Source organism: Ylistrum balloti, unplaced genomic scaffold, assembly GCF_031769215.1.
Source record: "Ylistrum balloti isolate Yb309-2 unplaced genomic scaffold, AGI_CSIRO_Ybal_v1 Utg371096, whole genome shotgun sequence".
NCBI lineage: Eukaryota > Metazoa > Mollusca > Bivalvia > Pectinida > Pectinidae > Ylistrum > Ylistrum balloti.
The window spans coordinates 20,242-37,436 of record NW_026782604.1 but is presented as its reverse complement, the minus strand read 5'-3'; the positions used below and the strand labels follow the sequence as shown (position 1 = coordinate 37,436).

The window sequence follows — 17,195 nt, the reverse complement described above, 5'->3', positions numbered from 1 at the left end:
ATGTGATTTAGCTCGCTGATTTAATGTTATTTATCAATTACAAGCGTCCATTGAACATGGACTTTACATTAGTGGTAATATAGTCTGCTCGAGGTGCTTGTCGACGGAGGGTCGTGCTGGAAGGTGCTTAGTAGCATGTTGACAGGCTTTGCTGTAAGTCAACTTTTTTTCAGACCTCAAGATGTGGCACCATGACGCTTTCATCGATCGGAAACTAAATTGATACGGCTGTTGTAAATGAAATTTAAACAAGAAACGGCACATTGGATGATGCAAACGCAACGTGACCAATCTTTTAGTAGATATATTAAACTTGAATCTCAGTAGAGGAGGCATTTTAATCTCTTTTACGTGAAAGGTTCACTTTCGAATATTATAAATATATGTTTAATGCGTTTAAATAATTACATTATAAGCTGTATCACTATGTTTTATTGGAGAACAGAGGAAAGAACACGTGAGCACTAGGAGACACCATATATTTTCACTTCCGGGATATAGAATCTATCCATTGAATCACTCGGCCAGTTGCATTGCATTTTATCAGTACTTCATCCAGAGTAAGTTCTCATAAAGATCATAACGCATTTTAAATCCAATAACGGGAGATAATATAATAATAGATTTTACTAAAACAATTACGTGCATGCTATAGATGTTCAAGTTTTTAATGTTTTTGTTATAGGATTTAGTATATTGATTCTGATCTCGTATATAACGAACGTGTTTGTGTTTGGTTTGTTTCGTTGATTGTAATATGTAATCATGCAGTCTTTTATAGTAGTTGTTTGACACGCACGGCATACAGACATTTCTGTTTATGTCTGTTACGATCATCCTCATTATGTGAACATTACGGCCAACTTTCCGACGAGAAAACATTATCCAAGTCTTGGTCAATGTTATCAATTACATGTAATGCCTAGAGATGTCCTCCGTCGCCGCGCGAGCCATTTACGTGACACGCACACTGGTATAGTATCAGCTCTTAGATAGCCCAATGATATGCACATTCTTAAGTCGATCCTCATCTCACAAACTAAACATTCTATGCAGACAAAGAGATTAGAGGTACGATTTCGACTCGCAAACAAGCAGAACAGGACTTCGACATCATACTCGCAAACAAAGGTATGGGTTTCGGCCTCCGACTTGATAGATCTTCGGTTCGGTTTGAGTCTGACAACCAGACAGATGGGGTTCAGTCTCAATGTTAGTGAAAAATTAATTTGCTTCCACTGAAAAAACAAGGACTTCCAAAGAAAAATTGGCACTCTGTAAATAAAAACCCTTTATGTCTCAACCAATCCACAGCTTTTTAAAGAAAATCCCAATGTTTTTGTTCATATTCGAAATTTTAACAAACCATTGGTGAAGTCTAACCGTGCTTTGAACAACTTGGTTTACAATCTTGGACTTACAAACAGATGGATCTGAGGTACGACTTCCGGCGTACCCCGAACCACAATAGATACTTACCTTCCCACGTACCAAAGTACATATCCTATCAACATGTGATCACTTGGTGCTAATTTGTCACAAATTGATAATTTTGCCTTACCTGTCACAAATTTGAGGACGATGTCGTCTGTAGACTCGCTAAAGGTTCTGTCAAATGTGATGCTGATATCAAATGTTTGGCCCCTCCTCAGTATCAGGTTTGGGATCTCGTAGGCGCTCGTGCGATGCACGTTCCTGTTGAACGTGCGCTGGAGGTCAACACATCTTGGTTTCAGCTGTGTTTCTACGAAATATAACGAATCGATAGGTGCAATTGTACAAGAGAGTAAATGTAATTAAAACCACTTGTTTTTAAATCAATGTTGTGTTTTATTATGTCCAACTCTAACTTTAATCATATCAAACTATATATTCTATATTGCATAACACGTAATGTTCTGCATGAATAAATTACTCGTTTCAAATGAAACCGTTTTTCTTTTTGTGAAAACAATTTTGATCACCAAGAGTTGCTGCCCTTGGTTTTACTGTCGGGTGGTGAAGACATTTAGCGATGAGACCGAATGTCTGCGAATGGATGAACAGTTGTTCCTATTCCGGATGTACTGTACATTATTTTTCTTCTGCAGTACTGGTCTCTTATATTTTTTAATAGCCCAGATTATATATTAATGAATCAATATTGGTATTTATATTAAATGATACTACCAGGAACTGAAATACAGATCGCTGTGGAACCAAGCGGTTGTCTCTGCAGTCGTTATATATTAAGTGAAATCCGGTGTGCGGTGTGCGGTTTGTGTACGTATTGAAACACGCTTACTGTCAGACTCTCGTTAAAAATGTGTATAAGACGTATTGTATTGAGTCGATACAACGCACGCAATACATGTAGGTCTATCCACACATCCGCCATTAACTATATTTAGTTCAGTTACTAGACAAAGCCATCAACCGGGGACATGTGCAGCCAATAGGAGCTGTTCCATTTCAACAGCGTATAACAGCCCGGCTAGCTCAGTCGGTAGAGCACGAGACTCTTAATCTCGGGGTCGTGGGTTCGAGCCCCACGTTGGGCGTTAATTTTTGTTTTTGTTGTTTCCCCCATCTTCTTTTTTGCACTATAAGCTTTTTCTGATGGTGTGAAAATGTTATAAGTAGACAATATATCCTTTTTCACTTATTTATTGTTCAAACGCGTGTATGCTTAGCAAGACTTTGAGTCAAAAGAACAACAGGAGGGAATATTGTTGCGCTTGAAATTCACATGTTGTATACAATATATTGCTTAATCATAAACACTCTCGCATCTAGCCCAGATGGAGAGTAAATCACACTTATCCATGTCTTCATACACGTTTTATTGGGGAGGTATAACAGATAATATGAAGGACTGTAGTATGTTATGCAATGTCTTAGATCCCCAAGCCCATGGCCTTAGTGTAAACATAAAAGTTGGTACCATTTGGAACAGTCACCTTTTTATTCGAGTTAGCTCGCTTACCAACTATCAATAATCAACTGAAATGCTCTGACCAATTTTAACCGAATATGAAACGGATACCTACACTAGTCATGGTTCGGATCAATATCGATACGTCACTCGTTTCGGCGGCTAATGAACTAACACAATGGTCACCAGCACAAACTACATGTAAATACTAAAGACCTGAACATATGGAGGGGGAACTGTTTATAACAGCGTTAGAATAGCTTACTACAGTATCGCTTACCATATCACAAAAAAACGAATAAAATTAGTAATTACAGAGAATTGATTGCAATACATTCGACGCTAAATATTTATACCGTTGAAATATGAACATTCATAATATGTATCAATCAGGGACCTATGATGGCTTGATTAGATAACACATTGTGGTATCTCATGACCATGATTAAATTTATAGTTAATACATAACGAGGCGGAAGTATGTTTTCTTCGATAAACTCAACCGAAAACAGCAGTCTATCAAGTTTTTTGGTTAGGATAAAAATGTGTCAAGAATAATGCCTTAACGATAAGTAATCTACTTGATAACCGATCCGGTCTTCCGATGCTCTTACATGTTGCAATCAGTAACAGCCCGGCTAGCTCAGTCGGTAGAGCACGAGACTCTTAATCTCGGGGTCGTGGGTTCGAGCCCCACGTTGGGCGTATATTTTTTTTTTTTGTTAATACATAGAAATGACGACATTAAGACGTTTATGTGACACAGCTTACAAAGTCGCGATATTTACAATCGACCCCTCAGTATATATCAAAGAGTCGTTAGAAGTGTTGTTGGTTTAGTTAGAAGTGTTGTTGGTTTAGACTCGGGTTTTATTTGACATATAGGATCTACTGCATTCATTATTTCATTTGTTATTTTATTCGGTAATAAAACTGTGCAAATAACTAAGATTTCATTGATGATTAATTCAGGTATGGCTTCGTTGTACACCTACCGGGATGACTAGCTCCGTGTGTAAAGTGTGAAACGCTAGCCGGAATGGCTCTACGTCATCAAATTATTTCAAGAAAACATCGAATTTGTGATTTATATTCAAAGTTTATTTTAGCATCTAGTCGTTGTTAATAAATATTAGTTTTCGTGTTTAACAATGTAACTCGTATACAAAGGGACACGTTATTCCATCATCAAACATCCCCCATATCATTCCACGTAATTATTTACGATAACTGATGTATCAGCAGGTATTAAATGTTTATAAATTGTTCAAATAACTTTTAAAACATCTGAAATTTCTTGATGATGAACAGGGTCGATAGGTCCAACGTTGGATGCGTCGTGAAGTTTTCCAGTCGCACGCTCCTCTTATCTAGTAACAGTAACGTAAACTGTTTATGGACACCAAATGATAAATGGTGGATGTAATTGTAGGGTTGTACACGATTTGGGTACAGCTCTTCCTGGCAAGCTGGCGTCCTGTTATTGAGTTAAATACACTTCATTGTTATATATCCTACAAGGGGTGTGTAAATACATGTCATTGTTATATCTTCCGCATCATATTTCAACGATAACTAGATTACAAAAATTATTTCTAAGATATCATCTGACATCTCGGAGGTAATTGGAACGGACCATATAATAAGATAATAATAGAAAAATCTAATCTTTCCTTATCATTGTCAGAACTGCCATAAATTGTGATCGATTTCACTCCGATGGCGATGGACTCACTGTCGACTCCCATAATGCATCACACTAATCAATCATAAAAGCATTTCCTGTCCGAGCGGAAGACCCCGTTACTATAGGGACTAACTTTTAGAGCATCAATTAACTATTAGAAGCGTTGGTAAATAGAAGTACATTTACAATGGTGTTATTAAATTTTCAAATGGTGCGATAGAGACAAAACCACTCTATGTAACGCTTTACGTGTGATACTCGACACAAATTAATGGAAGTTTTATACATACTCTCAATCTAACGCCCTCTCACCATGTTATCATGAATCGAGAACGAAATGGCAAAAGAAAGCTTTTCATCAACTGAACACATGTAAGAACGATACAGGCGATATTATACCCTCGATTTATTATATCAAATACAACCCTTCCTGTTGACGCGGGCGGTATTGTGAAGGTGTTGAAACGTTACATGCATACTGCTGACGATTACGTGTTTGCTCTGAATGTTGATAATCAATGTCACGTAAATATCTCAACGCTTTTTTAACCACATCAGATAAAATGTCCAACGATATGCATTTTATTTGTAGACAAGCTCATAATGCAACACATCATCAAACATGAGAACAAAAATATAGAATGCAAGATGTGAAAGCGTATGGGCTGAAGCTAGAGGAAGAACATCAGAGTTACTACGGTAATACAAGGTTGAGAAAACGTTTAGGTTACCTAGACGAGACGTTTACACAGAAATACAGGGATACTACGTCTAGATTACTAAGGTGAGGCGTTGTGACTACGCTGGTTTACGTTTTCATGGTAAGACGAAGTTAAGACCACATCTAGATTACCAAGGTTACTTAGGCGAGTCGTTGAGACCACATACAGGTTACCTTGGTGATGCCCCAAGACATTTCCATTGTAACACAATGACAACCATATTCGGGTACTACAGTTATATTACAAGGAGATTACCTTGGTAACATGGTTATTACGGTATCATGACGAAATTACCGCGATGTCATCACGGTAATACGATAACACTACCTCGTAGTTACCACGGTAATACGATAACACTACCTCGTAGTTATCACGATAACACCACCTCGTAGTTATCGCGGTAATACGATAACACCACCTCGTAGTTATCACGGTAACACTACCGTGTAGTTACCACGGTAACACGATAAACTACCTCGTAGTTATCACGGTAACACTACCTCGTAGTTCTCACGGTAACACTACCTCGTAGTTATCACAATAACACTACATCGTAGTTATCACAATAACACTACCTCGTAGTTATCACGGTAACACTACCTCGTAGTTACCACGATAACACTACCTCGTAGTTATCACGATAACACTACATGGATGTTATCACGGTAACACTACCTCGTACCAATCACGGTAACACCATCGTGTAGTTACCACGGTAACACGATAATACTACCTCGTAGTTATCACGGTAACACTACCTCGTAGTTATCACAATAACACTACATCGTAGTTACCACGATAACACTACCTGGATGTTATCACAGTAACACCACCTCGTAGCTATCACAGTAATACTACCTCGTAGCTATCACGGTAACACTACTGTGTAGTTACCACGGTAACACGATAACACTACCTCGTAGTTATCACGATAACACTACCTGGATGTTATCACAGTAACACCACCTCGTAGTTATCACAGTAACTCTACCTCGTAGCTATCACGGTAACACTATCGTGTAGTTACCACGATAACACTACCTCGTAGTTATCACGGTTACACTAACTCGTAGTTATCACGGTAACACTACCTCGTAGTTATCACAATAACACTACCTCGTAGTTACCACAGTAACACGATAACACTACCTCGTAGTTACCACAGTAACACGATAAACTACCTCGTAGTTATCACGGTAACACTACCTCGTAGTTATCACGGTAACACTACATCGTAGTTATCACAATAACACTACATCGTAGTTACCACGATAACACTACCTCGTAGTTATCACGATAACACTACCTGGATGTTATCACGGTAACACTACCTCGTACCTATCACGGTAACACCATCGTGTAGTTACCACGGTAACACGATAATACTACCTCGTAGTTATCACGGTAACACTACCTCGTAGTTATCACGGTAACACTACCTCGTAGTTATCACAATAACACTGCATCGTAGTTACCACGATAACACTACCTGGATGTTATCACAGTAACACCACCTCGTAGTTATCACAGTAATACTACCTCGTAGCTATCACGGTAACACGATAACGGTAACACGATAACACTACCTCGTAGTTACCACGATAACACTACCTCGTAGTTATCACGATGACACTACCTGGATGTTATCACAGTAACACCACCTCGTAGTTATCACAGTAACTCTACCTCGTAGCTATCACGGTAACACTACCGTGTAGTTACCACGGTAACACGATAACACTACCTCGTAGTTATCACGGTAACTCTACCTCGTAGTTACCACAGTAACACGATAACACTACCTCGTAGTTATCACGGTAACACTACCTCGTAGTTATCACAATAACACTACCTCGTAGTTATCACGGTAACACTACCTCGTAGTTATCACAATAACACTACCTCGTAGTTATCACGGTAACACGATAACACTACCTCGTAGGTAACACGATAACACTACCTGGATGTTATCACAGTAACACCACCTCGTAGTTATCACAGTAACACCACCTCGTAGTTATCACGGTAACACTACCTCGTACCTATCACGGTAACACCACCGTGTAGTTACCACGGTAACACGATAATACTACCTCGTAGTTATCACTGTAACACTACCTCGTAGTTATCACAGTAACACTACCTCGTAGCTATCACGGTAACACTACCGTGTAGTTACCACGATAGCACTACCTGGATGTTATCACAGTAACACCACCTCGTAGTTATCACGGTAACACTACCTCGTAGCTATCACGGTAACACTACCGTGTAGTTACCACGGTAACACGATAACACTACCTCGTAGTTATCACGATAACACTACCTCGTAGTTATCACGGTAACACTAAGTCGTAGTTATCACAATAACACTACCTCGTAGTTATCACGGTAACACGATAACACTACCTCGTAGGTAACACGATAACACTACCTGGATGTTATCACAGTAACACCACCTCGTAGTTATCACGGTAACACTACCTGGTAGCTATCACGGTAACACTACCTCGTAGTTATCACAATAACACTACCTCGTAGTTACCACGGTAACACGATAACACTACCTGGTAGTTACCACGGTAACAAGACTGGACTACCTTTAGGTTACCACGGAAGACCTCATCAAGGATATCACGATATCTCTTGGATACAACGATGATAAATGAACGCGTACATTTGGCTTACCACATCCACGAGTCGAGGTTACATCTTTGTTACCATGGTGACGTTGTTATGACTACAAATCTTGTGTTACCCCATTGATATTGGTCCCGTGGTATTGTATTTGGCTGATAGTCGATTCACTTTGTACTGATGAAAAATGTCAAGTTAGCAGGTTCGAGTTAGCATTTGTGTAGCTTTGTATTGATAGCTGGTGCATTGGTTCTTGTAAACGCGATATAGGAAATTTCATCAACGTTGATATGAAATGGAGAAAATTGTTCTGTTACAAATAAAACGCCATCTTGTTAAATGAAGGAAAATTCAAATCACGGTACCATAAAATGTTTTGTTTTATTGTTTGTTGAAAATAGGAAAATTCACACTTCCCTTCCATCCATTTGTTTGTGAAGTGAGACACCGTCCTGTTTGCCATGAATCATGCACAAGCGAGCGGATTTTGGTCAGAAGCATCCTTGGGTGAAATGAACTCAATTTTGTATAAAGAGTGGATCTCGGCCTCTTTTGATAGGAGGGCGCGTCCAAATAGGGGAAGTGGATTAAATTTTCCCCCTAAAAATCTTCTTTAGAAATATCAGGATTCTGTTTCAATTAGGTCTGAAGCATTCACGGGTGAAGAGGAGTAATTCTGGTATAAACGATTGGTTTCAGCCCCCATGGCGGAAGGGGACCTAATAAGGAAATAAAACAAATTCTTGGAAAATCATTCATTTTATGTAGGAAAGTCTTACTCTGGGTACTCTCCCAATTTTGTCAGAGGCATGGTTGGATGAAGGGAATCAATTTTGGTATGAACGTAAGGTCTCGGTCCCTTGGATGGAAGGGGCGGGGTCCAAGACTTGAAATGGAGCAAATTCTTCGAAATATATATCTTTTGTTGGAATGATTCAATTTTGTCACGATCTGATCTTAAGTATCTCTGGATAAAGAGAACTTAGTTTTCTATACACAGCGCATCTACCTCGGAAAATAGATGCAAAATGTTTTTGATACTTTTCCTTTAGCTTAAAATGAATCGGTTTCAGGAAACTAAGGCAGGTGAGCGATACAGGTCATATAGGCCTTTTGTTTTCCTTTTCTCTGTGTAAAAATATTTGACTTTGAATACTAGACGACTCAGTCAATTCTTCACTGATTTACGGGTTCTTTCTTCTGTACAGAATATTGGAACATTCCATGCACATGTTTAGAAAATAAGAAATCTCTTCCTGTGTGGTAACCAAAAATGACTACATAATTCATTCACTCGGCTATCAAATAAAACATCATTCTAGTTACGGAATAAAGGGGAAATCCTCCAATGTACTTTTGAAGATGACAATTAATTACCAAACCTTACCGAAGGTCAAATCAAATCGATGGAGAGAGGAAAAAACCAGAAAAGATTTACACAGAGACTCCTCAATCATACATGGTATTCTAGAAAGGTTAGTGTCTTCTTCGTTGATTCGGGTAAGTAATGTCTCGTGATCAAATGAGAATCATATTTTTAACAAAATCATCCGACATATAAATGAGCATTCAAAAACATCAAATTTCAAAACGCAAAAGATAAAAATAAAATGTCCCTTTTAGATCGCAATGGTAACTATAAAACTGTCGGGTTAGGTTACCATCGGATTAGGTTACCGTCGGAATAGGTTACTGACGGGTTAGGTTTCCGTCAGGTTAGCGTCGGATTAGGTTACCATCGGGTTAGGTTACCGTCTTGTAAAGTTTCCGTTGAATTAGGTTACGGCCGAGCCAGAGGACCGTCAGATTAGGTTACAGACATATTGGGTTTCCGTCGGGTTAGGTTACCGTCTTGTCAAGTTTCCATCTGGGTAGGTTAGGTCGTCAGGGTCCTGTACAATTAGGTTACCGACATGTTAGGTTTCCGTCGGGTTAGGTTACCGTCGTGTTAAGTTTCCATCTGGGTAGGTTAGGTCAAGTCAAGGTACTGTACGATTAGGTTACCGACATGTTAGGTTGCCGTCTGGTAGGTTACTGTCGTGTTAAGTTTCCGTCTGGTTAGGTTACGGTCAAATCAGGGTACCGTCGTATAAGGTTACCGACATGTTAGGTTTCTTTTGGGTTGGGTTACCGTTGGGTTAGGTTTCCATCTCGTCAGGGCACTGTCGGATTAGGTTACCGATAAGTTAGGTTTCCGTCGGGTTAGCTTACTGTCGTGTTAGGTTACCGTCGTGTGAAGTTTCCGTCTGGTTAGGTTACCTACTGGATAGGTTAACGTCGGATTAGGTAGAGTTAACTAAATTATTTCAGTAGTATGAACAATTTTACGGTAAGATAAACATAACGACCTTCTACCGACTTACTAGAGCATTTGTTTACTTAGTGAAATAAGTAATGAAAGCATCGCCCAATTATAATATTGCTATGTCATTGTATGTCACTCTCCATTTTCGTATTACATGAATGTTGTATATATGATACCTATAGGTCTTCCTGGTAGATAACATGGTTGAATGTATCTTTATATTTAACACCAGGAAATTTCGACAATATAACGATATTTCATCTTAAAATATTACATATATTTAACGGGATATTGTTATCCTTCATAAAATTACAATCAGATTGTACATAATAATTACCGTCAAGTTTGGCGCTGTTAATCCGATGAAGACAGCTGAGCATGGTGAATAATTACGTACACACTCCAGAAAACACCTTTATCACAATCACAGCACTGCGTTGGGAACATGGAATAAGGACCATGACTAGCGTCATCAGATCGTCACACTGACACTGATTGGAAGTGTCACGTTCGGAAGTCTTCGGCTTCTGGGCTAGAATCATTAACATTGATCAAACTTATTTGCGACCCAGATCTGAAGTAAAAACACGTCCAGCCAGGTTGGAAATTGCACGGGATATGCATTACGGATATATGTGCACCTGTTGTTCTGGGTTGATTCCAATGACTTGAAATCGATAAGACTTGGTGATGGACGTTATCAGGACCGCGACACCCACTTAAACCAGCGTGTAGTTCATTGTACTGTTGACTTAATGAGATCAACGTGTGTTACGAAAGCTTTTTCTTTTGTTTAACTTTATTCGTGTAAACACGTTGAAGACAACTCTGTAGCACGCCCTAACCTAACGAACGGGTATGGGACAGGTATCCTAGAGAATAAACGCTGTCCACTAAATGCGAGCTCGTTCAGCACACCGTTCCATAAAATTTCTGTTGAAATCCTAACAAGATAAGCATGTAATTGACTCTGTCAAACGCCTTCAGCCTTCAAATTATGAAGATCAATTGTAGTAGATTTTCTTGATCGCCCGTGCTTCGGGTATTTAACTCCGTCGTATCGGAAGGGCATCTTACTTCAGATCTATAGAGAGGCAGCAAATGGCTGGGCCTAATGTATCGACCGAGCCGTCACTGTACGACAGGACACAAAGTTGTAAAAGGTGGGATACAATCGGACCTAATGTTGACGTGGCTAAGTCAAGGAGTTGTTGCGCAGGTCCAATCAATCAATAAACAGCTAATTGGTAGAGCAATTAAATCTTTTCTACGGTGTGATACAGAACACCGCAAGGTTAACACTTGTAACATTGAAACATACGATTCCTGTGGACAAACAGTGAAATGAATCGTTCTGGCGTGTGGCTGGTATATCCAAGTTTCCGTTATATAGTCTTTAGATAGCAAAAAACCGTTGCAAAAAGAAATTAATTCGAGCAAGACTGCTTGCTTTCCATTAAACTACAGCAGTTTGACTTCGTTTTTATTTTAGTTATTTGTTTGTCGTCCATCAGCAAAAACACCATTGTGGTCTCACGGAAATAAACATCCACCATTTGGTGTACTGTTCCCACGGTAATGACTGTTCCAAATAAACAAATCATCATGTTCCCATGGAAATAATTATTTCACAAATAGGTAAAACACTCGTGTTCCCACGATGAGCTTTTCCAGTAATTGATAAAACTATGTTGTTCCCATGGAAAAAAACTGCTCCACTAATTGGTAAAACACTATGGTGTTCCCACGTCAATATGTTACACTAAAAATGAAAAACATTAGAGTGTTCCCTTGAAATGACTGTTTCACCAATTTCCAAAACACTAAGGAGTTCTTACGGAAACAAGTTATTGGTAAAACCGATTGTTTAAAATGTATCAGAAATAGGATTCCCATATTAAGACATTCTTTGAAGAAGAATTAATGAAAGTTTTTTTGTACTATTCGGAAATAAATCGATATTATCACAAATTTTTAAGAGGAAAAACCTCAAAAATCGCTTTTATAGAATTGGTTATCCATCAAAAATGGTACTGCGACGTATTTTAAGATAACGGTATCAAACTTGTACATCTCTGAATGTTACAGTATCATCAGGGCTTACTGGTTTACTTATGTAATGAGCGATAACATCCCTCGTACTTATTTCATAGTAATATTTCCAGATGTAAAATGAAGTGAAACTGAAACAAAATAAAAACTTACCGGTGAGGATGCTGGGTAGTACTAAATATATATATAGAAAGGAACTTCCGAACTCAACTCCTACAGTGGAGCTCTTCCTACAGGCATCGGCAGAATGTAAACACTTTGTCGACTGTTCGAAACAACACACGGTGCACCAACAAATAATTCATGAAAATTGTTAATGTTCTGTCAGAATGTTTATACTTAATTATAAAACGAAATATTGAGAATGCTAACTTTATTCTTTAAGTGTTCCATTATAATTCAGAAATAAGAAATACGTGTATATGAAGTAGTTCGACCAGTGTCTTACTAAAGCCAGCGGCAGTGTTGTTTATACTATCAAGATTGTAATCATCTTCAGATTATCACAACCCCTTTTGAAATTGTGAAATTGAAACACCACACATGGTATTCACAATTCCCTTATTAAATAAAACCAATATGTCTATATATATAATTGACTATTAATGGCTATAATTTTACAACAATAAACCTTGTATCCTGATCTTCCTGCATAAAGCCTGTAATTACGTTAGTAGATAGCGTGTGACTTTGGTTATCGCTTGGTTCCCGATCTAGCGGAGATGACAGCGCCCAAACGTATAACCATTAAACCTATACAAGGATTGAGGATGTAAGAAAATAAACTCCCCAACATACCATTGTGTGACGTCAAAGTCTCCCCAGAGAAAACACCATTACGTGGCTTAAGAGTTCATGTAAGATCACCAATGCACGGGGTATCACAAGAAAACAATCGTGTGGTCACCCATAAAAACCAACTGTTGTGTGAATTCAATGTCCCCACACAACAATCTTTGCGCTACGTCAGAATCTTCTTCAAGAAACCGCCATTTCCATTAAGAAACGACATTTGCGTAACTTCACAAGTTCATACCACATAACAATTACAAAAACAATTTTGGGGGCGATTACGATGCCATATAGTTAGCAGTTTACAACATTAAAATAACAGACCGCTTACACCATTGCTAATACCGTAATAAAAATAACCCACCTACAACATTGAAAATAAAACATTAACAAAAAACAACCGCCTTCAACATTGATAGTACCGTATTACTACTAATAAAACGCATACAACATTGGTACTTATAAAAAAGTGAAAGACAAAGGCAATATTGAATCAAATGTGTCAAAATCATTTACAGTTGTTTTGATAGCAAAACCCATCTTTGCAACGAACAGTTGTACGGATTGATCGGAAACGTGCTTCAGTAAAGGAAATCCACGAGAGTGAAAAGACAGGTTTCAGATTTGATTTATTCCATAATTCGTTGACGGGTTTCATCACTGCAGCTTTCGTAACATTATATATGGTATCATTCCTTCTGTTAATGAAAATATCAAGGTCACCTCCACGTTTGTAATCGTGTTGGTGATAAAATAAGATGGTCACCACAGCCGACTCCAAAGCGCCAAATTGTGTCGGTATTACGTGTAACTTGGAATGGTGCACGATACCCTGCCCACGTGACGTGCAATGTGAGACGGAAACAGGAAGTCCGCCCAAGCGCCGTCATTGTGGAATGAAATTGATTACACTGGTAATGGCTGTGCGGGAGTAATTTGCGATCTTATAGAAAACATATTGCTTCTTCCATGTCTTGATGAAATGAAAACTCGACACGGCCCTGTGAAACACACACCAACTATAAATATTTCTGTAGCTTGCTCAAGGCTAAGTGAGAGTACGGGAACCTGTACAAGCATGTAAACACTGCCTTCGTTCTCTTGGCAATGGTCGGTTAACAACGTGATCAGAGCTCTTACGTAACGTGTCCTTTAACAACATTAGATCCTAAATTACCTTCTTTTTATTGTCTAAATTGCGTGCATCAGCCCAGAGACTAATAAAGAATCTAAATTCAGTCCAATTACTGGTTTGAAAACCATTTTTAACATATTAAATGATTAAAACGATTTTTACAGCAGTGTCAAATGTCTGCTTCACCTTCCTGAACATTTCAGATTTTGACGCGGGACATTTGATCCAACTTGCTACTACATTATTGGAGCGAATGGCTGAATATTGTATACCGATAAGGTCGATATACATCAAAAGCTTTTAGTGGTAACAAAGCAGAAATTGAAAAGGAAAAAATTTAACATACAAGAGAAAGACGAAAAAATCAAATGCCTGTTTTACTCATCTGTGTAAAAAAAAAAAAAGCTCCTTCAATAATTGTTATCTCTTTTATGCTACACATTTCCGGCAGAATTTCACGAAAGTTGATATACTAGCTGACTATGGCTCTATCTGGAACGAGTTCGCGTATCTCCATAGTTATAGCCCTATATTAGCCGTAAAAGCTGATTTCTCAACGGCATTCGTTGAAACTTCATACAATGGATTACAGTGGCCATGTTTCTAACAGCTTCGCGTTCCGTAATCTTGCTCCCATATTTATAGAGATATTGTCTTTAGTTTACTCAACGGGATTTCATTAAACATCACACAATGGCAATGTCTCGGACGTGTTTGCGTTTCGCAGTCTGAACTCTCCAATTTCAGAGTAATTGTCCTTAGTTTATTTCACTCAAATATTTCTCAACGGAATTCAACGAAACATCACACCAGACAATACCGTGGCAATGTATCTCGGATTAGCATTGTTTGCCACCCGTCATCTTAAAATTCAATTTCTTACTTCTGTCAAGTGTCACACAAATAAATTACCTTTCATACAGTTCTATGTATTAAACAACATTCCCATTACGACAGGTTTTATCTAATGCAATGCCTTGTTTTATTAGGATAGATAAAATGAACATCTCTAACAGGTTACCGTGACTCAGCCCTTGTACCGCCATTGTAGAAGTGGTCAGAGACCAGCGGTCATGTAATGGTCACTTCCGCCAATCACAAAATGTACCATCAACGTTACACGATTTATCAAATATCGACGCGGTACTTTGCGTTTGTTTTCAACAGCATAGAAACACTCCGAAAACGACTGATCTGATACATTACACATTCAATTTCTTCCGTACCCGGCACTTTGGATAAAATTTGTGATGTGTGATACATTTAGCTTAGTACCTATAAATCTGGAGTGAAAAAAGAGTAAAATATGAATTAAATTAGATTCACTGGTTGCGACAACCGACAAAAACGACGTCAGTTGTCTGTAACGAACCCTGTCTTTAGTTCCTTACATTAATTCGAAATAATGTCGTTTTTTATACCCTACATATTAATGTTGTTAAGTTACAACTATTAAATTTCGGGAAATGAATTATATGACAAAATCAACATGAGACGTACCTTCTTTTCCCTCCTTCTCCTTCCGGTAACATGGCGCATGTCCCTCATCCGGGAAATCGTCTACCTGATAGGTTGACCTCCGACCTGTCAAAATTCCGCCAAGGAGGAGACTTCGGATGTTACCATAATATGACGTCAGACGATCTGTCAATTTTGTCCTGTAAATTAAAGAGCGAATTGTACAGAAACAAGGCACGATGAAAATAAAGCCACGAACAATACCTGTCCTGGCGATCTTACCAACAGTTGTAAACACATCAAAGCAACATCAAAGACGATATTTACTGAAAAAAACAATTTAGATTTATACTCAGTTGTATCAAAGATTGGTAAACGAAAGGGTTATGTCTGTGACACCATAGACTAACAAAGTGACAATCCTGATTTAACATACGAATGTAATATATAATACTGATTGAGATTAAATTTGAGAGAAATGTGGACACGCGAAAAATCTCGACGCAACAGGAGACCAAATACTACATTTCATTTTCTGTGGTCTAAAATACCACATTTCTGTGGTCTAGTCTGATATGTTATTGGTGTTGACGTCTAAACCACCCACAGGATATAAACAATGAACTGCAATTATGCCGACATAACCATCTATTTTGCCTTGACATGCATTAGTGGCCTGCTCACGCTAAAGAACACTTTAATGGTACAAAATAAACAAGTATCCCCGGACTCCGCCAGCTTTTTGTTGGTCATCGATTCTCGCCCACACGTCCTACTTCCCCATAGAAGAGATTAAAACGTCACAACGGAGCATTTAGTGACGAGAGCATTATCTGGCCAATCCAGCTCCTGCAATTAGAACATTATAGTACACGAGTCATTTTTACCTCACCTGGTCCAGAACGGCCGAAAAGGAGACATTTTGCCTTTTTTACAGGATTCTTTCCAACTTTGGCCCAAATTATCCTTAGAAGAAGGGAAGCAATTTATTATCAATAGTAGGTTTGAGATTCCTAGACGGAATGACGAACCAAAATAGAGCAATGTCTTTTAAATCCTTCGTCTTATAAAGGATTGCCGGGATGCTGTCTTAATTTGGTCTAAATCATCCAAGTGAATGGATTATTTTTATAAACTTTGGACTTGGCCCTGGGGAGGGGATGGTAACAGGAAAGTAAAGCACATTATTTATAATCCTCTGTAGGAATGTCAAGATTCTTTCAGATTCTTCCTCAATGTGGGCTAAAGAATACATGGATAACGGGAATCAATGTTATACCAAAGACGGATCACGTCTCCTTAGGTAGGAAGAGAGCATATGATTAAAAAAAAAGCTTTTGCTGGAAATGGCCTATGAATGAAGCATGATTGTGCGGAAGGCGGAGTTTGACCAATTGAGGTCGGAAGCATCACTGAATTTAGGGATTTTAAGTTTGTATCAATCAAAGGTCAGACTCGATACAGGCCCCATGTGCCTTGTGTTTGTAAAAGTC

General features: G+C 38.6%; 1 protein-coding gene and 2 non-coding genes across 3 annotated transcripts in view; 2 read left to right on the top strand and 1 right to left on the bottom strand.

The window, feature by feature from the left end:
- LOC132560681 (protein-glutamine gamma-glutamyltransferase K-like) overlaps nucleotides 1-17,195 on the bottom strand; it is a 51,248-nt gene that overhangs the window by 22,985 nt on the left and 11,068 nt on the right. The window contains exons 2-3 of the mRNA XM_060225352.1: nucleotides 15,745-15,902; nucleotides 1,562-1,744 (exon numbers count right to left, since the gene is read on the bottom strand). Coding sequence (XP_060081335.1) covers nucleotides 1,562-1,744; nucleotides 15,745-15,902 — 341 coding nt within the window. The remainder of the gene's footprint in view (nucleotides 1-1,561; nucleotides 1,745-15,744; nucleotides 15,903-17,195) is intronic.
- Trnak-cuu (transfer RNA lysine (anticodon CUU)) lies at nucleotides 2,468-2,540 on the top strand. Its single transcript has one exon. It is a non-coding gene; the product is annotated as a tRNA-Lys (tRNA).
- Nucleotides 3,547-3,619, top strand: Trnak-cuu (transfer RNA lysine (anticodon CUU)). The gene has a single exon. It is a non-coding gene; the product is annotated as a tRNA-Lys (tRNA).